This window comes from Vulpes vulpes, chromosome 1, assembly GCF_048418805.1.
Source record: "Vulpes vulpes isolate BD-2025 chromosome 1, VulVul3, whole genome shotgun sequence".
NCBI lineage: Eukaryota > Metazoa > Chordata > Mammalia > Carnivora > Canidae > Vulpes > Vulpes vulpes.
This window is the reverse complement of record NC_132780.1, coordinates 130,066,388-130,089,227: the sequence shown is the minus strand read 5'-3', so window position 1 is coordinate 130,089,227 and position 22,840 is coordinate 130,066,388. Positions and strand designations below refer to the sequence as shown.

The following is a 22,840-nucleotide window of genomic DNA, read 5'->3' as shown; positions in this document are numbered from 1 at the left end:
GGCAGAGACACACACAGGCAGAGGGAGAAGTAGGCTCCATGGAGGGAGCCTGACGTGGACTTGATCCTGGGACTCCAGGATCACAACCTGGGCAGAAGGCAGTGCGAAACTGCTGAGCCACCTGGGCTACCCATGTCCCTGTATTTTTAATGAGGCAGGGCAGGACCCTCTGGATGCGGACTGCTGCTTGATGTTTCATCTCATTTCTCTTCTTTCATTTTGTATTAGCTGGGTTAAAGAAATAATAACTTTCTCTGAAGTCAACTTTATTCCCAACATGGAACAAAATTTCCAGGAAAACAGAATTGTGGGTCCGAGGGAGATGAGGAAACAGCTAGAGTGCATGCAGCAGGGCCAAGGAAGGGCTCTCAGAGGATGGCAGTGCCAGCAGGCAGCACTTCCTGACTCATGAAAAGGTCCAGGTCCAAGTTGGGATCTTCCAAATCCAGCTTCAGAAATTTATCCACTAACATCTGGCAACTGATGGGAAAGAGGACAGTGGGATTTATTTATGGCAGAATAGAAAACTGAGTCCCCAGGCAGTAGGGGAGAGGCTGCGGCCCAGGGGGCCCAGGACAATTTAGGGATTTTGGAAACAAATCATGGGTGTTTGAAGGGCAAAGAGGCTGTCTGGGGCCCTGAAAAGGGAGAAGAGCTGCAGAACATGCTGGAAAGAACCAGGACACTGGGCCACACACTCACTTTTCCATTTGCTTCTCCTTTAGCAACTCCTTGACAGGCTTGATGGGTTTCCCACTGCGGATCAAATCTGAGACCTAGTGATAAGAAGGGGGTGGGGGTGGGGAAGGTGGGTAAGAGAACCAGAAATAAGGATCAGAAGTCCCACGGACCCAGAAACCCAGGCCCCTGAGAGGAGCAGGGACCATGGTAGGGAGCCCTGATGGAGGGTTTGACCTCTGGATCTCACCTCCTTGCCACGAGTAAGGAGTTGGTCAGGAAGTCCAGCCTGGGCAGCTGTGTGGGAGGCATGGCTGGCCTTGGCCAAACCTTCACACACCTGATAGAAGAAAATGAGGTTGTCCCCATCCTCACAGGTCTCCATGGTCTTAAAAGAGACAGAAGGGGACAGAGTATCATCAATCACTCTGCATCTGGCCCTGAAACCCTTGGCCAATCCCTGTGGAGAGTGAGAGAGAGGAAGGATGCAGTATTGTGCTCCGGGCACCCCCATTCTAATGGAGGAGTCTGTTTTGGGTTCTGGCAACTGCTCATCTGAGGGATCCCTAGAGAGCTGGATAGGTATCCTTACCAAATATTGCACAAGGGGCCCCTGCGGCAGCAGCTGGAGCTGAACAAGGCTCAGAAAGTTGGTGGCCACAAAGATGTGGGGGCACGTGGGTCCAAGTGCCAGCCAGTGTCGAAGCACGGCAGCTAGGAGCGCCAACCCGTCCACCTGCGCACAGGGCAGGCATCAGGGTACTGAAGCACAGGCACCCCCGTGTGCACCTCCACCTGCCCTAGCCGACCCCATCTTGCACTTCTCTGTTTCTTTTCTGCCCACACACGCCCACTCCTCTCCCGTGGCCCAGCGTCACCTCACACCCCTTTGTCCTTCCCTCCTTGGCTTCTCATCAGTTTGTCTCCTCACCGTGTTGGTTCCCTTTCCAAATTCATCAATGAGGACCAGGGACTGCTTGGTGGCATTGTTTACTGCCTTCGCCACCTGCTGGGCAGCGGGTGGAAAGGGAGAGTTTCAGTACTACTCAAGGCCTGTAAGGAACCCGCTGACCACAGTCTGCCTGTGAGGGAAGCCGCTGTATGTGTGTCCACCCGTCTGGACTGGCGAGACTCGTTTTGTGCATCCCTTCTTTGCCAACAATGCCTCATGCAGAGCAAAGGTTCAGTAAAGTTTTCTGGTATTGATTCTCCCAGTCTCTGAACTCGGTGCTCCCTGCCCCTAATGGAGAAGCATGCAGCAGAGGGAATGTTTTTTGGTTCTGATCGTTTTTTCAAGGATAGAGTTCCTTCCTCGTTAACACCCTCCCCCCCAGTCCCACCCCCCTTTGCTCCCTTTGACCTGGTTGAGGTCGATCATGAAGGTGGAGAGGCCCAGTGAGATGGATTCACAGCTATGGATTCGTGTGAAGATGGCATCTACAGCTCCAATTTCGGCTTCCTCTGCTGGCACAAAGCTGCCCACCAGGGCCATGAATGTGATCAAGCCTACCTAAATATGGAGGAGACAGGGTCTGGCGCCTGGTGGTGTGGGCCATGGTGAAGGTGAGGCGAGGCTGAGGGGTGAATTACAGATCAAGGAGGGATGGACACTTAACAGAAGAGGATGGCCCCCTCAGCTCTCTTTAGAATCAGGCGAGAGGGTGGGGGCGTGGGCAGAGGCACACTTGGGGACAGCATGGACTTATGGAGAGGTGAGGAGAGGCTTTCAGGCCACAGAGAGACCCGTTAGAGCACGACTCTCCCTCAGGTAAAGGATGAGAACATGTGAGGAGCAGGGGGTGTGCACCATCGTCTTTCCATGACGGGTCGGGTCGGAACACCAGGGAGGAGTTGCAGGAACCTGTGTCTGCAAGCCAGTGGGAGATGGAGACAATGCAGAAGATGCCAGAGGCCTAGTGTGCCAGGATTCTCCTCACCTGTTTGAGATATATGCTCTTCCCTGAGGAGTTGGGTCCAGTGATGACTTTGACTCTCCCTCTGTCCCCACCACATTCTGCAGAGTTGGGCACAAAGGTTCGGGCACAGAGTTCCATCAGAGGATGTCTGCAGTGGGTAGAAAGTTCCCTCACACATGGCCTGTGGATCTAGATGAATCAAGCCACCGGAAGATAGGGCCTTTGGGCCCCATGTGCCCCTGCTTCCACCCCCTGCTGCTCTTACCTGCCATTCTGGATCCGGACCCCGAGGAGTCGGGGTGAGTAACGGGGTCTTGAGTAGCCATAGTCGCGGGCAGCACTGGCAAGAGCCAGCAGGACATCCAGGCGGGAGGCCAGGTCCAACACCCGGGTGAAGACAGCAGCCCGTGCCAGCACCTGACACTGCAGCTGGTGCATCAGCAGGGTCTCCTGGTCTAGGGGTGGTGGGGGCGGGGAGGGAGCCAGGCATCAGCTCCAGGGGAAAATGAAGAAGAGGCAGAGAAGCCAGCAGAGAGCCCTGGAAAGAGGCTTGCAGATACTGAGTCACCCCGAGACATTCAGAGGAAAAGGTGCAGAGCCCGAGTGAGAGAGCAGGAAGAAATGAGCCTCTGAGCTGGTCGCTCCCCTCAAGACTTTGCTTCTCCTCACCCCGGATGTCACAGTGCAGGTCCCCCAGCAGTGCGTCCAGCTCCTTGGTTCGAGTGCTACGATAGTGCAGCTTCCCCTCTGACAGAAACTGGAAACAAGGGCTCAAGTGGGCTTTGCATCCTTCATCTCCATCTCCTCTAACACCCCCTTCAGCCCCAGCCTGACTTCTTTTTTTCTTGTAAAAAAAAAAAAAAAAAAAAAGAAACTTTTTTATTTAAAAACATAGCAGACAGGGACGCCTGGGTGGCTCAGAGGTTGAGCATCTGCCTTTGGCCCAGGGCGTGATCCTGGGGTCCCGGGATCGAGTCCCACATCAGGCTTCCTGCAGGGATCCTGCTTCTCCCTCTGCCCATGTCTCTGCCTCTCTCTCTCTGTGTCTCTCATAAATAAATAAAATAATAAAATCTTTTAAAAAATAATAAAAATAGACATAGGAAATTGCATAAAACAAATGTATACCTTAAAGAATTACAATGAGGCAAATACCCTTGTAATCAACCACGTAGGTCATAAAGTAGGTTAAAAAACTAAAATTTTGGTGGCTACTCCAGAGAACCATCCTAATCACACCCCTCTCCGACTCCTCAAAATTAACCTCTCTTCTGACTTTTCTGGGAATCAATTCCTTATTTTCTTTATAAGTTTATCTCTTAAATATTCATTCATTTTTTTTTTTTTTTTGAGAGAGAGAGAGAGAGGGAGAGAGAGAGAATAGGGCAGGGGAGAAGGAGCACAGAGGGAGAGAGAATCTTAAGTAGGTTCAACACACATTCTTTTGTATGTAATTGTCCAATTTTCTCAACACCATTGTTGAAGAGACAGTCTTTTCCCCACAGTGTATTCTTTCCTGCTTTGTCAAAGATTAATTGACCAGGGAAGCCTTATTTTAATTAGTATTTGAGAAAGAGAGAGAGAGGGAGACAGAGTATGCACATGCACACACAGAAGTGGGGCAGGAAGGGCATACAGAAAAGAGTAGCACTCTTCATTGAGCAAGGAGTCTGACATGGGGTTCAATCCAAGGATCCTGAGATCCTGAGATCATGACCTGAGTCAAAGGCAAATACTTAACCAACTGAGCCACCCACGCACCCCAATAAATAAAATCCTTTAAAAAAAAGATTAATTGACCATATATTAGTGGGTTTATTTCTGGGCTCTCTGTTCTGTTCCATTGATCTGTGTCTATTTTTGTGCTAGCATCATACTGTTTTGATTACTACAACTTTGTAATATAATTTGAACTCTTGGAATTGTGATACCTCCAGTTGTTTTCGTTTGTTTTTTTTTTCAAGACTGCTTTGGCTATTTTGGGTCTTTTATGTTCCATATACATTTTAGAATGGTTTCTGCTAGTTCCGTGAAAAATACTGTTCGTATTTTGGTGGGGGATTGCATTAAATCTGTAGATTGCTTTGGGTAGTATAGGCATTTTAACAATATTTGTTTTTCTAACTCCGGAGTATGCAATGTCTTTCCATTTCTTTGTGTCATCTTCAATTTCTTTCATCAAGGTATTATAGTTTTCAGAGAATAGGTCCTTCATTTCTTTCCCACCCTGACTTCTTTCCCATTTATCTCAGAGCTGGTAAAGATCAAAGTAAAACTATAGCAGAGACATCCCTCATTGGGCAGTGCTGATAGAATACAGCCCTCTCTCAGCTGCGGACTTATTTCTATTAGCACTCCACTACAGAGGTCAAGGGTCTTACCATGAAGTCCAGTCCTTCAATCTCAAAGTCACTGGCCTCTGCCATGGAAGGCAGGCGGGGAATAGAGAGAAGGAAGCCAATCTGAGGAAAGTGAAGAGGAGATAAGACAGGGAGTAAAGTACTGGGCACCCTATCTCTTTGGAAGATGCCAGAGATCCCTGTATTCTCCAGGGCTTCCCTCAGGGGCCTAAAGCTATCATAGGGTGTTCATATTCTTCAGACTTCTCCAGGAGTTTTCTTATCTAGCAGCGTGTCCTTCATAAGCTTAATATCTCCCATAAAAGATCCCTGGGGGTTATGCCCACATTTCTGCCCTCACCAGAGGGATGTAGATGACACTGCATGAAGGAATACGGGAGTCCAGATTCTCTAGCTCCTTCCGGGCCACCTCAGTGAGGAAACTGGGAAGTCCCATTAGCCTTCGTTTTTCTAGGAGGGTGAAAGACATGTGGGTATCAAAAGCAAGGTTCCTGCCTGTTGGCCATGGTTATCCCCAGTTGTAGTGGCCACCTACTGATGGTGGTCCCCAATCACTGGGCTCACAGGCCCAGCTGCACACCCAATGCTCACTCTCATCAATGTCAGGATCTATGTTGGGGAGGACTGTGAAGTGATTCTCAGCAAGACTGCCCTCAAAGTCCACCTGAGGAGATAAAAAATCCAGTTGCTCATTGCCCAGAATCATCTGAAGTCCAGTCCCTCACCTCTCCTTGCACCCCTGTTCTCCCTGCATCTCCTGCTTTAACTCTAACTCTCCAAATGCATCTCTGATATCCTGCCACCTCCTCTCACCATCCCATTCTTTGGTCATCCAGGTAACCCTTAACGTCTCCCAGACATGGCTCTCGTCATGTTCCCCAGAGCCCAGGCTTCCACCATCTGCCAATCCCACCTCCCTCCCCTGGGTCCCCAGGGGCTCTGCCTCTTTCTTCCACTCACCACCTTCCCAATGAGGCTGGCAATATGGTGCAAGTCATCAGAGAACTCTTGGGCGATGTCCTGAAAGAGCTGGATAGACTGGGGCAGGGAGCGGCAGGCATCCCTCAGGCCCAGGGCACTATACACAGTCTACAGCAGAAGTGGACAGAAGGTGGGCTGAGGCGAGGGGACAGGGACAGACTGAGGAGAACAGACAGCATCAGGGGAGAACAATAAGAAAGACACAAGGTCTCAAAGGCAAAGAAGAAATAGTAAGCAAGGATATAGCATCTGTAAAACTCTGTGTCAGGCACTCCACACAGCAGTGAGGCCACAAAGAACTAGAATGTGGCCCCATCCCACATGAGCTCATAGTCTGTTGAGGGGGAAGAAACAAACCCACGGGATTTCAAAATAAAGTGATAGGTGCCTTAATAAAGGAGAGAATTTCATGTTGAGGAAGGAGAAAAAAAACGGGGCAAGAGACAGGCAGGAAAGTACTTGAGCAGAAGAGGCAATACAGCACTTGGGTGAGGGAGCAGGAGGAAAGAAGGAGCGAGAGCCACTGACAGCTAAGTCCCCAGGGTGAAGCCCAAGTTAGACACCTACTGAGCTTTACTCAGAAGCAGAGCACATACAAAGCATATAAATAAAAGGGCTTATAATCCAGCCCTGATGATAACAAACGAGCAACATAAACAATGCCTACCCACAAACAGACTGATCAAGTTATGGAACTGACTAAAATTAGTAAGGAAGGGATGCCTGGGTGGCTCAGGGGTTGAGCGTCTGCCTTCGGCTCAGGGTATGATCCTGGAGTCCTGGGATCAAGTTCCACATGGGGCTCCCTGCATGGAGCCTGCTTCTCCCTCTGCCTGTGTCTCTGCCTCTCTCTCTCCATGTCTTTCATGAATAAATAAATAACATATTTTTAAAAATTAGGAAGTTCAGAGAATATGACTAATAAAGGCTAACATCACTGGGGAGATCTTTACAGAGAAAAGGAAATGAGGCGCCCCGGGTGGCTCAATCAATTGGGTGTCTGACTCTTGAGTTCAGCTCAGGTCATGATCTCAGGGTCCTGGGATTGAGACCCAAGTCAGGTTCCACACTGGGTGTGGAGCCTACTTGAGATTCTCTTTCTCCCTCTGCCTTCCCCCCCCCCCCCCCTTCACAGGGGCACATGTGCACGGCCCTCCGCACCCGCTCTCTCGAAAGAAAGAAAGAAAGAAAGAAAGAAAGAAAGAAAGAAAGAAAGAAAGAGAAAGGAAAGGAAAAAAGAAAAGAAAGGGAAATGAATTGGGTCATGAAATGATTAAGGCTATCCAAAGGAAGGAGGGTATTCTGGTTGAGAGCAAGAGCACGGATAAATAGCAGTAGGAAGAAGAGCTAACACTTTCTGAATGCTCACTAAGGGACAGGCAATGTTCTAAACTCTTCACATATGTTAATTTCATTAGCTTCTTAAAATAATCTTAGGAGATAGGGACTAGCATTATCTCCATTTTACAGACAAGCAACCTGAAGCACAAAGAAATAACACAATTTGCTCCAGGTCTCACAGAGAGTAAATAAAAGAACTGGGATTTGAACCCAGGTATCTGGCTTTTAAGCACCACACTATACTGAGCAGAACACAGTGAGTTTCCTCAGCAGAGTGCCCAAATGCATAGCCCACCCTGGCTGAAACAGAGGATCAATGTTAAGTAGTGGGGATGGAATATACAAATAGTTACATATACCTGTTCATGTTCAAAGAAACCTGCTGAGATAAGGAGAAGCAGATTTCTCACTGTTGGAGAAGGAAGTTACAAATGAGGAAAAGAGGAAGACACTTGGCATTGACCTGGGATCAGAGGTATGAGTATGAACTTACGGGTTAATATATAGATAGATGGATTCAGGAACATGGATATGAATGCATGGGTTAGCATGCATTTGAAACATTATACACATTTATTTCTTAGCTCTGTCTGTGGTGAGAGGAACTGACAGATACCCCAGTAGCAATAACCACATCTAGTGTCCAGATCTTGGTTTCTAATACTATTCTTCAAAGAGAGTAACCAGGACTTCTTGGAGAAATGGTTGATTCCAGGGCTGGGGCAAGAAAACTATAAGATGAGCCTGGAGCAGCATCTTGTAGTGCTGGAAAGTTAGAAGATGCTCAAAAATGAACTGGGGGGCCATGTCAGAAGAGCATTTCAAAAGCCTATCTGAGGGGCGCCCCTAGGTGGCTCAGTTGGTTAAGTGTCTGCCTTCAGCTCAGGTCATGATCCTGGGATCCTGGGATACAGCCCCACATCAGGCACCCTGCACAGTGGGGAGCCTGCTTCTCCCTCTCCCTCTGCCCCTCCCCCTGCTTGTGCTCTCTTTCTGTGTGTCAAATAAATAAATAAAATGGTGGGGGGGAAGCCTATCTGAATCTGAAAAGCCAATCTGGGCATATTAAAAGTCAATCTCAGAAGAACTCTCAAGGATCTAAACTAGAAAAATCTGAGCAAAAATAAGCATTGCATTATAACTCATGAAATTAAGTAGTTATAAGGTAATTGTACTATGATTATATAAGATGTTAACATTTTTTTTATAAGATGTTAACATTAAGAGAATCTGGTTGAGGGGCGCCTGGGTGGCTCAGCAGTTGAGCATCTGCCCTCGGACCCTGGAGTCCCAGGATCAAGTCCCACATCGGGCTCCCTGCATGGAGCCTGCTTCTCCCTCTGCCTGTGTCTCTACCTCTCTGTGTCTCTCATGAATAAATAAATAAAATCTTAAAAAGAGAGAGGAGAGAGAGAGAGAGAGAGAGAGAGAGAAGCTGGTTGAAAAGGTATATTAGAACACCCTGTACAATTTTTGCAGCTTTTCTTCACTTCTTGTTTTTTTTTTTTTTAAGATTTTATTTATTTATTCATGAGAGACACACACAGAGAAAGAGAAAGAGAGAGAGGCAGAAACACAGGCAGAGGGAGAAGCAGACTCCATTCCATGCAGGGAGCCTGATGTGGGACTTGATCCCAGGTCCCCAGGACCACACCCTGGACTGAAGGTGGCGCTAAACCACTGAGCCACCCAGGCTGCCCCTTATATTGTTTTTTAAAAAAGAATTCAGGATCCCTGGGTGGCTTAGCGGTTTGGCACCTGCCTTTGGCCCAGGGTATGATCCTGGAGTCCTGAGATCAAGTCCCACATCAGGCTCCCTACATGGAGCCTGCTTCTCCCTCTGCCTGTGTCTCTGCTTCTCTCTCTCTCTCTCTGTGTCTCTCATGGATAAATAAAATCTTTAAAAATTAAAAAAAATTTAAAAAAAATCTTTAAAAATTAAAAAAAAGAATTCATGTGTATCTCATGAATAAATGAATAGAATCTTAAAAAAATAAAAATAAATAAGAAATTAAAACAAAACAATGATAAAGCTCAAAAAACTTTTTCAAGATTTTATTTATGAGAGAGAAAGAGAAAGAGGCAGGCAGAGACACAGGCAGAGGGAGAAGCAGGCTCCCCACAAGAAGCCTGATGTGGGACTTGATCCCGGACCCCGGGATCACACCCTGAGCCAAAGGCAGGCACTCAACAGCTGAGGCACCCAGGCATCCCAACCTCAAAAAAATTTTTTAAAGAAAATGTTAAAAAAAAAAAAAAAAAGAACAAGAAAATGTTACCTATAGGTAGAAAGGGGGCAAAAGATAGAAACTAGAATTAGTTGCCTATTCCTTGTTTGGGAGATTACATTTGGAATTGTGTAAATATTTTACATAATTATAGAAATAAATTAAAATGTATATGTGCTGCTGAAGCAAGTACAAAAGTAAATTAAATTGTAAAACCCAGTCTCTAAGAATCAAAAACAGAATGAAATAAATGAATGTAAATGTATATTCAGATAGTGACATAACCACACAGAGAGGAGCTATTCCAAGTGACTAAAACACAGTAATTTGACTCTATTCTTAGTGAGGACAAAAAGAACTTCCCTCTTCATCCCCAAAAATCTTAAATTATTTTCAATAACAATATCATCGGTAGTAGTGCTGGTATTCCTACTAAGACTGTTGTGGAAGTAATATAAGAAAAGGCAAATGAGTGATTTTCTAATCTTACCATTCCTAGTGTTATTGAGAACCAGAATTCCACTATGGAAGAAGGGATGTTGAAGAGGATAGTAAAGGAATATACAAGGTAAGAACCCTGTGCTTCTGAATTTATTTTTTTTAATTTTTATTTTTTTATTATTTTTTATTTTTTTATTACTATTTATTTATGATAGTCACAGAGAGAGAGAGAGAGAGAGAGAGAGAGAGGCAGAGACACAGGCAGAGGGAGAAGCAGGCTCCATGCACCGGGAGCCCGAGGTGGGATTCGATCCCGGGTCTCCAGGATCGCGCCCTGGGCCAAAGGCAGGCGCCAAACCACTGCGCCCCCCCAGGGATCCCTGTGCTTCTGAATTTAAATTGTTGCTATCAGTACCAATTTATTATGTATTTTACTTTTTAAAAAAGATTTTATTTATTTATTCATGAGAGAGAGACAGACAGACAGACCCAGGCAGAGGGAGAAGCAGGATCCATGCAAGGAGCTCAATGTGGGACCCAATCCTGGATCCTGGGAATCAGGCCCTGAGCCAAAGGCAGATGCTTAACCACTGAGTGAACCACCCAGGCGTTCCCATATTTTACTTTTTTTTAAGATTTTTATTTTATTTTATTCATAGAGACACACAGAGAGAGAGAGAGAGAGAGGCAGAGACACAGGCAGAGGGAGAAGCAGGCACCATTCAGAGAGCCCGATGTGGGACTTGATCCAGGGTCTCCAGGATCATGCCCTAGGCTGCACGCGGCGCTAAACTGCTGTGCCACCGGGGCTGCCCCCATATTTTATTTTTTAAAAATCCTAAATCTGTTTGCAGAAAAGCCTTTAAAGCAATAAAGAAAAAAAACACATGCTGTGCACCCTCTGGTATTCAAACTATAATAGAGAAATACTATTTTTTACTAAAAGGAATCGGGGATCTTTGGAGAAATGTCTGGTTCTGGTTCAGAACCAGATGTAGGGGCGCCTGGCTGGCTCAGTCAGTAGAGCATGCAACTCTTGATCTCAGGGTTGTGAGTTTGAACCCCATATTGGGTGTCGAGATTACTTAAATAAATAAAATTTTAAAAAAGAAGCAGTAGATGTAAATGATATATCTGGTACATAGTGTCAAACCAGAGAGCAGGAGAGAAACTATCAAGTGGGGACACCTACTGGGGTCATGTTTAAAAGGACTCAGAAACCAACATGAAGAGGCTCCCATCGGCCACAGAGGAAATAATCTGAACACGTAGAAAGATTAAAAATGCCGTGGACTGAAACACGTGTAAATCTGAGTTTGTGATGATATAAAAACAGCAACAAAAAACACACTGGCTACCTTGGAGGATGTTAGAGAACTAATAATTTCCTATATGCAGAGAGCTGGTAAGTGAAGGCAGGGGGGGAAATCAAGCAATTTCTTTAATATGAAATGTACCACAGGGTAACCAAAAGGCAGTTGAGAGGAAGCTTCTCTTTACAGAAACATTCTGAATAATACATGGGGAAAGAATGATGGAATAACATGACCTTGCAATCCCTAAGGAACTTCAGTATCAAACATTAAAAGCTGCTAACATCGCAAAAGGAGAGACAGACATATAAGGCATTATATTCTTCCACTTATAAAACAGTATTGAAAAAATCAAACTTGGATTTGCTCAATCTTCTAGATTCAACTGTTAATTTATAGAAATGTAATCATCAAAATCCAGGTTAAGGAAAACTCTACTGGAGAAACAATCCAGCTTCTTCACCACATAACTTGCAAGGGGAAGAGAGCAAAAGATGGAGGTAGAGATGGAGAGAGAACAGTGAAATGAAAAGGAACCCACAGAGGAGGCTTCAAGAGACATCATCCCATCACCATATGTTGAACACATCTGCACTCTAATTAAACAAAAAGTAATTTTTAAAAAATGATGACATTTAAGAGGATTAAAAATGTGAACATCAGATAATTGATGATATTCAAGAGCTGCGCTATTAGTAAGATCATGGTATTGTTCTTTTTTAAAAGTAATTTTCTTTTTTCTTTTTTTTTCTTTTTTTAAGATTTCATTATTTATTCACGAGAGACACACACAGTTAGGCAGAGACAGGCAGAGGGAGAAGCAGGCTCCATGCAGGGAGCCCAACATAGGACCGGATCCCTGGTCCCCAGGATCAGGCCCTGGGCTGAAGGTGGCGCTAAAACAGTGCGCCACCAGGCTGCCCCAAAAGTAATTTTCTTGGGACACCTGGGTGGCTCAGCAGTTGAGCACCTGCCTTCAGCTCAGGGCCTGATCCCGGATTACCGGGATCACATCTCGCATCAGGCTCCTTGCATGGAGCCTGCTTCTCTCTCTGCCTGTGTCTCTGCCTCTGTGTGTGTGTGTGTGTGTCTCTCACGAATGAATAAATAAAATCTTTAAAAGAAAAAAGTAATTTTCTTTTAGAAATTATACTGAAATAGTTATGGGTGAAATGATATGATGGCTGGAATTGCTTCAAAATAATCCAGAGAGGGGAAAGAGGGAGGAAATGTACATGAAACAAGATTGGTATGAGTCAAAGTGTTCAGGCTGCATGGTGGGCATGTAGGGGTTTGTTATATTATTCTAACTGTTTTTTATAATTTCTATGATACAAAGTTGTTGTTGTTGAGATAAAATCGGACTGGGTGAGTAAAGTGCAGAGGGCCTGGATTGCCTGCTGAGGGGCTTAACTTGGAACTCTGGGTTTTGAAGGGGAGCCTTACCTTGTACAGAACCTGCCAATCACTGGTCTTGGTGTGGGACAGCTTCATGCGTTTCAGAATCAGCTACAGTCAGACAAGGGGATGGCCACTGTCTTCTCTCCTCCATTCTAATGCCCCCAAGAATCCCAGTGCTCCTTCCCTACCTCCCTGCCCTGGCCTGGGCTCACAGGCACATTCTTGATATGACCCAGCAGCCGATGCAGCATTTGAGCCATGTCCAGATTCTGAGGTAGGAGGAAAAACTGAATGACATCCAGCCGAGAATTTAGCTCTTCCAGATCCTGAGTTGGACGTGTGAACCACAGCCTGGAAGTGAGGGATGAAGTAGGGAGGGACCAGAAGTTACATCTGTTCTCATCATTGTCTTGATTTCAATTTGTGAAAAATGAGTGTTTGGAGGTCCCTGGGGATTGGGGTGAAATGTATCCGTACTGGCAAGTACGGTGTCCTATCCGCATGGGTATGTTTACACATATTCACTAAAAATCTCTGCATGTGAGCATGACTCTGTTTATCGTGGTTTTGATGGATGTGACCATGTGTCACTCCATGTGGATATGCGACAGAGCTTGTCAATATTTAGACGGAGAGCAGCATATTGAGGTATTTGTGTGCCAACATTCTAGCTCTCTCTGCGGCTGAGTAAGAGAGGGTGAGTCAGCATGAGTTTATCTGCATTTAGCTGTAAGTGTCTCTGGGTGTGACAGTACAGACATCTTTTCCTGTTCTGTAAAAGTATATAACCATTCCATGGGGAATGATAAGTCCTCAATTCATGATAATGGTCACTTCTGCAGAGAAGAAAGGGTTGGGAAGGGACACTTAAGAGGTGTCAATAACATTGTCTTTTTTTTTTAAGACTCTTTAAAACTTTTATTTATTGATTTATCTGAGAGAGCGCGCGCATGAACAAGGGGAGTGGTAGGGGGAAAAACAGCCTTCCTGCAAAGTGAAGAGCCTGATGCAGGGCTCCATCCCAGGACCTGAGATCATGACCTGAGTCAAAGTCAGACAATCAATTGAGCCACCCAGCGACCCCCCCCCCCCGCAACCTTTTTAAGTAAGCTCTATGCCCATCGTGGGGCTTGAACTCACAACCCCAACATCAAGAGTCACGCGCTCTATCAGCTGAGTCAGCAGCAGGGCACCCCTTTAGTAACATTGTTATATTCTTAAATATGCAGGTGCAAACATAGAGGTTTATATCATCATCATCATCATCATCATTACTTCCACTATTGTGTCTGAGGTATTTTCTAATAAATTAAATTAGTATACGGTAATAAATGTCTCATCTGGGTTTGTCTGAGTGTCCTTGTCTCTCTATGGCTATGAAGAGTGTGACTCTGCAAGGACCTGTGAGACAATGAATTCTTTTCTGCATTAGAGCAGGACATTTAGCCATGCTATTTTATATAAGAAGCAACCTGAGGAGACACTGGGGCCTGAGGATATGTATCTCACACTATAGCCTAAGGCCAGTTACCCTGGGTTAGAACACCCCAGGGAGTGAAGCGGAGGGCTGGGTGGGATTCAAGGGTGGGTTTTAGGCACCTCTGCTCCTTAGCCACAGACAGCTCCACCTGCAGCAGTGTAGGCCAGACTGTGAATACCTGTCCCCATTCTGGAAAGCACAAGCTTCACCAAGCCATCTATCTTGTAAAATCCTGAGGTTTTTCTGACTCATGTACTGCTAGTGCCAGGAGATATCGTAATCGAGCTAAATCTCCTAATTTTCAGCCGAGAAAATGAAGCCCTTAGAGAATAAGCAGCTTGTCCAAAGTTATTGTGCTAGTAAGAAGTATAGCTGGGTCTCCAACTCAGGTCTCCAGACTACTAGGGCAGTGCTTTTCAGAGCACACTGTGACATCCAGTCACCGTCCTGGTGCCCCGTCCTGCTGTAGGCCAACTGGGCCCCTAGTTCATAATTCAGGTTATGAGTCCATGCCCTACTGGATCCTACCTGGGGGATTGGCATTCCTTTCTGCATTTAACTCTGTTCTTCTCTAAGAATTCTTTTGCTCTCATCCCTGGCTGAGATGAGAGATCTGCACCTGTAGAATGTGAGGGTAATTAACTCATCCCAATTACCTGGAGACAACCTCAGACATTATCCTAAATTAACCGCCAAAAGACACACAGTACAGGGCACATGAGGTGAGGAAAGAATTGTGCATCTGTGGGCTAGCAAAGCCTTCAGCTCTGAGGTTGTAGAGACAATGGGACCAATGTGCTTGCATCTGTGTACGGTGCTCACTCGCTGGGTGCTACTACATCCAAGGCCATGTGCTAGACACCGACATTAACAGACATGACCACTGTATGGAGCTCATAGCTATGAGTGAGCAGGTTCACTGACCGCTGACTCCAACCTAATGGAACAGTGCAGCCAGGAAACATAAACAGGCACTAAGCACGCAGGAAGGTGCAGGTCAGTCTGCTTCCAGGTACCTGTGAAAGTTTCCCCGAACAGGTGACAGAGGGCTTGCCACCTTGAAGAGGAGGACAGATTCTGACAAGTGAAGAACAAGGGAAAAATCTTCCATAGAAGGAACTGCATAAACACAGGCATGGTGTATTTCCATGGTAGAAAATGGCCCAAACGACCAGAATATAAGGTGGGTCCAGTGAGGAGGGATTTAGGCAGGGCTGGGAAGATAATCCTGGAAATTTAAGTTAAGGTGAGTGGGAGGGGCCCTGAACATCATATGGCTAAAGATGCTGATGCTCATCTGACAGGGAATGGGGAAGCCTCCTGAGGTTTGTTATTTTGTTTCTACTTAAGGTTTAAGAAAAAAGTGGAGTGCACCTCCAAAATAGAGATCCATTTTGGAATGACAAGTATTTTGGAATGAAGGGCAGATTAGAAAAAGAAGAGATTAGAGGCAGAGAGACCAATTCGAAGGTGACTGCAATGCTCCAGATTGGAAATGATTAGAGCCAGAATTAGCAGTGGAGAGAGATGGCTGAAAGACATTTCAGGGTGGAATCAATAGGCCTTAGTGAATAACTGAATATGAAGGATGATGGAGAAGCATCAATCCAAGATTCAGTGCTTGAGAAACAGTATTGCCAGCAATGCCATTAGCCAGAAAAAAAGGATGCAGGAAGGGGAACAGGCCCAGTGGGCATCATTTTAGATGCTTTGAGTTTGAACTGCCTATGGAAATTACAAGTGGTGATGATATGCAGTGAGCATTCCACATACGGAGGTCAGAGCTAGAGACACAATTTTGAAAGTCATTAGAGAATAGTTCAAATTTTTTTTTAATAGCTCAAATTTGAAGTATGGTTTTTATAATTAAAGATAGTACCATAAGGGATCCCCGGGTGGCTCAGCAGTTTAGCGCCTGCCTTCAGCCCAGGGAGCAATCCTAGAGTCCCAGGATCGAGTCCCACATCAGGCTCCCTCCATGGAGCCTGCTTCTCCCTCTGCCTGTGTCTCTGCCTCTGTGTGTGTGTCTCTCTCATGAATAAATAAATAAAATCTTTTAAAAAAATAAAAAATAAAGGTAGTACCATATGGGGTGCCTGGCTGGCTCAGGGTATAACAGGTGACTTGATCTTGGGGTTGTGAGTTCAAGCCCCACAATGAGGGGTATACTGTACTTAAAATTTAAAAATCTTTAAAAATATACTGCCCTACCATATGAGGTAGAACCTTCTAGTTATTAAAAAAAAAAAAGACAATATACAGCCTAAGAAATAGTTAACAATATTGTAGCAACTTTGCATGTGACAGATGGCAGCTAGATTTATTGTGATCACTTCATAATGTGTATAAATGTTGAATCACTATGTTGTATACCTGAAACTAATATAATAGTGTTTATCAACTACACTTCAATAAAAAAAAAGATACTACCACGTATGCATTAGTATTCTGTGGCTGTTTCTGTTGCCTGTATATGCAAGTCTGTATGACCAATGGGCATATGTGTATCTGTGCTGACAACATCAAATGAGGATAATACTAGCTACCACATGGGGTTGTTATAAGGATTAAATGCATTTAGCTAGCATTTGGGAAATAGGCAGTTGTTTTTATTACTACTAGATGGAGTGGTGTGTGGTGAGCCCATAGACTGCATGCATGAGCCTATGGCAGGTGAGACTCACCTGAGCAGCTTCTCTCCCCACTTACAGCGGCATCTGTTGAGGATTCCTGTGGGGGAAAAGCAAGGGCAGGGAGCAAGTTTGTTACAAGGCAGGGGCAGGGAAAGGAATGTGTGGATGTGTATAAACCAAGGCATCGGGGCCAGAGGTTTCAGGTGTTGGGCAGGCTGACCTGGGGGCGTTCCCCAGATACAGGACACAAAGGCAGCTAAAGCCAGCGCCTGGCCACAAGTCTGAGCCAGGATTACCTTACATGGGCTTAGGGGAGGAATGGGTACTCACAGGAGCAGTCAGCCAGAAAAATACACAGAGTGGTTGTAGTTGGATTCAACAAAGAGCTCAACACATATATGTAAACATTAGACACAATCCACTGAGATATGCACAGTAAAACCATGTGGAAACTTGGAGCGATGTCCCTACTATACCCTAAAGCCAGAGACAACTGATAAAGACTCAGTGCCAATAAAACATGCAGTTATGCAGTTATGTAACTCTCCTCTATACACACGACTTGGACAGGTGCACGACTGGCAGAAACATCCATACAACCCCAAGGAACAAACATAGAATTGGCAAAGTCAGTGATGATATGCAAATGACACTGGACAATGGTGGGTGAGGGGAGATGCCCAAGCTCAGGGAGGGTACAAAGATGATAAGACAGCTGGACTGGAGTGGAAGAGACATCTGGCAGTGGGAGTGAAGTGGAAAGAGAGGGGCTGGGACACATATTTGGAGGCAGCCGCTTTTCTGGCAGGCTTTGTAGTGTGGGATGAAGGAAGGGACATACCTACCAAAGAGGCTGAGCCCCTCCTTCAGCCCGCTGGCCACTTTGTACACCGAGGGATGGGGCTCACTCTTAAATATCTGCAGAACACTGTCAGGGAGAAATGGGGTACCTTGTTTTTTTTTTTTAAGATTTTATTTATTTATTCATGAGAGACACAGAGAGGCAGAGACACAGGCAGAGGGAGAAGCAGGCTCCCTGAAGGGAGCCCTATGTGGACTCGATCCTGGAATGCCTGGATCATGCCCTGAGCCAAAGGCAGATGCTCAGCCACTGAGCCACCCAGGCGTCCTGGTACCTTGGGTTTTTAAAGGGAATTGAGAAAATGGAATGGAGGTGGGGAACGCACTCCGAGATCAAGGGTTGTTGTAAGGTCTGTCCCACACTCCTCTCTGCTTCCATTTTTCTCTTCAGGATAAATGACTCGGGAAGGTAGGATACCTATTTGGCACCTTTGTGACTTTCTTCCTTTATACTCACTCTCTCTTCCTTTACTTCAAGGAGACAGACTTTAATAACCCCAGGATTAAAGAAACTGGAGCCTCATTAGGACTATTAGAGCATTAAACTTAATCCTTCTCCCTTCCACGAGACAACAGCCTGCTTCCCCTTACCTGTATGTGTCTTGATCTATGCTCACCAGATGGGTCCTGAGGACAGAAAACAAACAGAAGGGAAGGTGGATGGGGTAGGGGCAGTGTGAGTTCACTGCTAGATTCCACTCCTCTCAGTATTCTCCCCAGAGCTCCACACCCCCTTCAGGTGCTCTTGTGTGTCCTAGAGCACTTTACCTGATGGGTCACTACCCATTCCCCCACCCCTAACCTTGTCTTACTATTCAGGCCTCCCAATCCCACCTAACTTTGCTTGAGGTTAGGGTAAATCACCTACAATACAAATTTCTTAAAGCCCAGGATGGGGACGCTGATGTTATAGTCTTCCAGTTCAACCCCAATTCTTCTTCGACCCAGGAACTTGAGCAGCCCTCCAAGTGCCCGAACCTGGGAGGGGATCGGGAATGGAGTTGAGGTCAATTCCAATGTCCTCGAGGCTGGATAATGCCAGGGGAAGCTATTATTTTCTAGGACTGGACGAGTACCTCCCAGGACTCAACCCTAGGAATGGATTTCTCCATCCTGCTGCATCCCAACCTTCATCTCCCAGGACCTTTCTCACCGTGAGGAGGCAGTCAAAGGGAATAATGGAGGAGAGGAAGAGGATTTTCTCAGTGGTGGTCATGGAGTAGGGAATGAAGGTGTAGTTTCCCGAAAGGAGGCGCTGTTTGCTTATCTCCAGGCCTATTTGGGGGGAGGCATAGGAGGGAAAGGTCATGTAGCCCCAATTTTCCACCCCATTTTAAGAACAAGACAATAGAAGCACAAGAGATGATGTGACCAAGCTACCACAGGCAGCTAATGGAAAGCTGAAACAAGAACCAAATCTTCAGACTCCCATCTAAATCTCTTTATTTTTACATTTAATATAAAGATCTTTGGCTGAGAGCACAACCTGAGAAAGATAAGTGACTCAGGAAGGTAGGATATCTATTTGGAATCTGAGATTTGGAGTCAAAAAGATCATATTAATGCGGAATGAATAACACTAGTGTCTTAACATCTAATTAGGAAAGAACATTCCCTATTCTTTCTGTAAGCCTGGGAAGTTTATGGAAGTGCCTTAGGGGGGGATCCCTGGGTGACGTAGCTAGCGGCTGCCTTTGGCCTGGGGCTTGATCCTGGAGACCTGGGAGCATGGAGCCTGCTTCTCCCTCTGCCTATGTCTGCCTCTCTCTCTCTGTGTGACTATCATTAAAAAAAAAAAAAAAAGAAAGAAAGTGCCTTAGGGATCATCAGTCAGCCTCTTTCTTTCTTTCTTTCTTTTTTTCTTTCTTTTTTTTTTTTTTTTTAATTTTTATTTATTTAGGATAGTCACACAGAGAGAGAGAGGCAGAGACACAGGCAGAGGGAGAAGCAGGCTCCATGCACCGGGAGCCCGAGGTGGGATTCGATCCCGGGTATCCAGGATCGCGCCCCGGGCCAAAGGCAGGCGCCAAACCGCTGCGCCACCCAGGGATCCCTCTTTCTTTATTTTTTTAAGGGACAAGGGGCTTTGTCTTAAAAGTGAAAATTCCAACAATCCAAGCTATCCACAAAATGTCACCACTCTTTCTCATGGAAGGCCCTCATCCCTAGACATGTCTATGTGGAAATTTCACAAGGATTCAGGTTATTAAAGGGTAGAGAGCAGGAGAGATCTTAAAGACACTGGTTATGGGGCTTGGAGAACACAAAGGGTTGGGATGAGATAAGGCTGGGGGAGACTTCTGATGATGGGGCTGGAGTAAGGAGAAAGGGTAGGGAAGCTGGGATGGGGAGCTGGGCAAAGCAAAGAAGTACCAAAATCCACACTCGGCAGAAATATGATTTCAGGTCTCTTAGGCTTGCTGTGCTCCTGGGATGCTGTAGGGGAAGCAAAGAAAGGGCCATCAGTCTGGACATCTCAGTGCCCTGCTTCTGTCCCACTCTGTGCTCACCCAATTCTAGCCTCCTGGCTGTAGCTCCCTCCAAGACCCTTTAGCCTCCTGGAATATTCCACAGTTTAGTCTTTCCCCACTTTCATTTTTCCCCCTTACCCAGTCCTTACCAAGCTTCCCTAGAAACTGAGTCATATTCTCATCTTGTTTGGCAGTCGTAACAATAGACCGGGGATTGATTTCATCCAATACTTAGAAGGAGAATGGAGACCAAATGAGTTAAAGGATCCTTATCCTCTAAGAGGGGAGCCCATAGCCCTCCCCTTACTCTCTCTCTTCCAAGCCCCTCCTCAAAACAAACAAACAAACAAAACACCCTCACTTCTTCTCTCTAAAAGTAAGGAGTGCTCTACACATTGGCAGCATAGGTAGGAGCAGGCATGAAGTTTTGGAAAAGAGTAGTAAGATGGGCAGGGTGGCAGGAGGGAAGAGAAGTGGCCTGGAGATGTCACTAGACTATAAACCTCTGAAGGACAGACATGACTGGTTTGCCTGGGACTGTATCTCCAGCACCTGATACACTGTAAACATGTAATAAACGTTCGTTGAATAATGAAATGCATTTCTATAAATGACACAGAGAGCCTCTAGGAGTGAATTGCTAAAATAGATGGAGTCAAGTGAAGATACGGGAATGAAATACACATTCAGTCCCAAAGTAGAGGAACTCAGGCCTCTGCCCCCACCTCTCTGGAGAAGCTTGAGACTCTCGTTGTCCGGGGCATCTGGCATGAAGTGGATGGTGGAGTCACTGGTGTCATAATAGGCAATGCCTAAGTATCCTGAATTCCACAGGACGCACAGATGGATCTGTGGGGGGGGGGGGGGGTACAGGCTTGAACTGCTGGTAAGTGCAGGGTTATGTCACGTCTTGCTTAATTTTAATAATTTTATCTAATCCCTGCGATAGGCATCATCACCCCCCCATTCAGTCAGTGTGTAACTGAGCAGAGGCAGCGACTAGCTAGCCCTTTCCAGCCCATTTAGTCCAGCATCCCGACGGTCAAACCAGCGCCCCGCTCTAGGGATCGAAGCTCCCGCATGGCCGCCCTGAGACCTCCGCTGGCTCCTGCTCCTCCTCCTCCTCCTCCTCGGCCTCCCCGTGGCCCTGCACGGGGGCCGGGCTGGAACAGGTGGCCAAGGCTGCCTGGGGCCGCGGGCCCTGCGGCGTCCTGCCTGGGGTCGCTCGGACGGAGGCCATGGCCTCGGAGGCTCTGTGGGTGCAGAAGACGAAGTCAGTTCAGGAGCGGGGAGGCCGGGGTCGGGGTGCGCAGGGACGCAAATCCACTCAGGACTTCTGGGCGCGGGCAGAGCCCAGAACTTGGGGGCTGAGGCGCACGGCTGCGAGGCCCCAGCCCGGGCCGGCTGGTTTCTAACATGCTGGGTCGTTTGGACCCGGGACTTCTGAGCTACGTCACTGAAGCCAGCCGGCGCAGAACTCCACTCGCCCCGCCTCCTGTCAGTCACGTGGGGGTGGTCGCTTCTGGCTGGAGGACGGGGCGGGGGCCTGCACGGCTCCTCTCTCCGCCATTGCCAACCACACACAACCACGATCGCAGCCCTAACCTTGTGGCGTTCCCACCCCAGCCGTGGCGTTTTCCCGCGTTTTCAGTCACCTGGGTCGCTACGTGAGCAAGAGCTCGTCACTACAGCCTTACGCGGCCTAGAGGGGCGTATCCGCGTGAGGGCGGGGTGCGCACGCACACGCCCCGCCCCTCTAAGCCGCTATTGGCCCGAGGGATCCGGATTCTGCCTGGAGATGGAACGGGGGGAGAGCCGCGGTTGCTGGGGTGGCGGGACGCTGATTGGCCCGCTCGCATATGGGGCGGTGCCAGAACGTTCAAACTTCCCGCCGGTGCCGCTGGCCTGCCCCGGTTCAGGCCTTTGATTTTTTTTTTTTTTTTTCTTTCTCAGTGACTGACATTTATTTAGTACATATAGTTTATCAGGCTGTAGGTTGAGCATTTTACCAGATTTTTAAAAAAAATAAATTTATTTTTATTGGTGTTCGATTTGCCAACATATAACATAACACCCAGTGCTCATCCCGTCAAGTGGCCCCCTCAGTGCCCGTCACCCAGTCACCCCCCCCCCCCGCCCTCCTCCCCTTCCACCACCCCTAGTTCATTTCCGAGAGTTAGGAGTCTCTCATGTTCTGTCTCCCTTCCTGATATTTCCCACTCATTTTTTCTCCTTTCCCCTTTATTCCCTTTTACTATTTTTTATATTCCCCAAATGAATGAGACCATATAATGTTTGTCCTTCTCCTATTGACTTACTTCACTCAGCATAATACCCTCCAGTTCCATCCAAGTCGAAGCAAATGGTGGGTATTTGTTGTTTCTAATAGCTGAGTAATATTCCATTGTATACATAGACCACATCTTCTTTATCCATCATCTTTCGATGGACACCGAGGCTCCTTCCACAGTTTGGCTATTGTGGACATTGCTGCTAGAAACATCGGGGTGCAGGTGTCCCGGCGTTTCATTGCATCTGAATCTTTGGGGTAAATCCCCTCTGGCCTTTGATTGACACGACGTAGAGCCTGCTAGAAAGTCCTAAGGGGAGCTTGCGCCAGAGCCCAGGGAACTGGTGTAGGGGTGTTGTGTGGGGCGGGCCAAAGCGGCAGAGGGGAGTTGCGTTTTTTTCTGGAGAGTGGAGATAAGTTACATCAATTAAACCTGTGCCAACAGC

General features: G+C 46.7%; 1 protein-coding gene across 4 annotated transcripts; it reads right to left on the bottom strand.

Annotated features, from left to right (window-relative positions):
- Positions 1-249: 249 nt before the first annotated feature.
- MSH5 (mutS homolog 5) lies at positions 250-21,826 on the bottom strand. Of its 4 annotated transcripts, none has more exons than XM_072728108.1 (25): positions 21,760-21,826; positions 21,201-21,357; positions 20,830-20,953; positions 20,254-20,334; positions 20,007-20,069; positions 18,787-18,908; positions 18,502-18,611; positions 18,225-18,260; positions 17,618-17,700; positions 16,824-16,869; positions 12,872-13,010; positions 12,705-12,767; positions 5,915-6,043; positions 5,546-5,618; positions 5,295-5,404; positions 4,976-5,056; positions 3,264-3,351; positions 2,860-3,049; positions 2,616-2,742; positions 2,039-2,188; positions 1,610-1,684; positions 1,271-1,414; positions 929-1,066; positions 703-776; positions 250-480 (listed from the first exon to the last, which is right to left on the bottom strand). In XM_072728108.1, exons 2-25 carry the CDS (start codon positions 21,342-21,344, stop codon positions 369-371), a joined length of 2,502 nt encoding a protein of 833 aa, XP_072584209.1. In that variant the 5' UTR covers positions 21,345-21,357; positions 21,760-21,826; the 3' UTR covers positions 250-368. The 4 variants fall into 4 exon arrangements, with proteins under 4 accessions (XP_072584209.1, XP_072584202.1, XP_072584223.1 ...); XM_072728101.1 differs by having other exon boundaries at positions 12,848-13,010; positions 21,760-21,817; XM_072728122.1 differs by lacking the exon at positions 20,254-20,334 and having other exon boundaries at positions 21,760-21,824.
- Between the last annotated feature and the right edge of the window lie 1,014 nt (positions 21,827-22,840).

Bases quoted from the DNA above. Each gene is read 5' to 3' on its own strand.
- MSH5 (XM_072728101.1), bottom strand. From the start codon at position 21,344: ATGGCCTCCGTCCGAGCGACCCCAGGCAGGACGCCGCAGGGCCCGCGG. The intron at 17,701-18,224 runs GTAAGGGGAAGC...TCTCCCTGACAG, and splicing joins ATAGATCAAGACACATACAG to TGTTCTGCAGATATTTAAGA. The intron at 16,870-17,617 runs GTAGGTATGTCC...TTTCCCCCACAG, and splicing joins GGAGGGGCTCAGCCTCTTTG to GAATCCTCAACAGATGCCGC.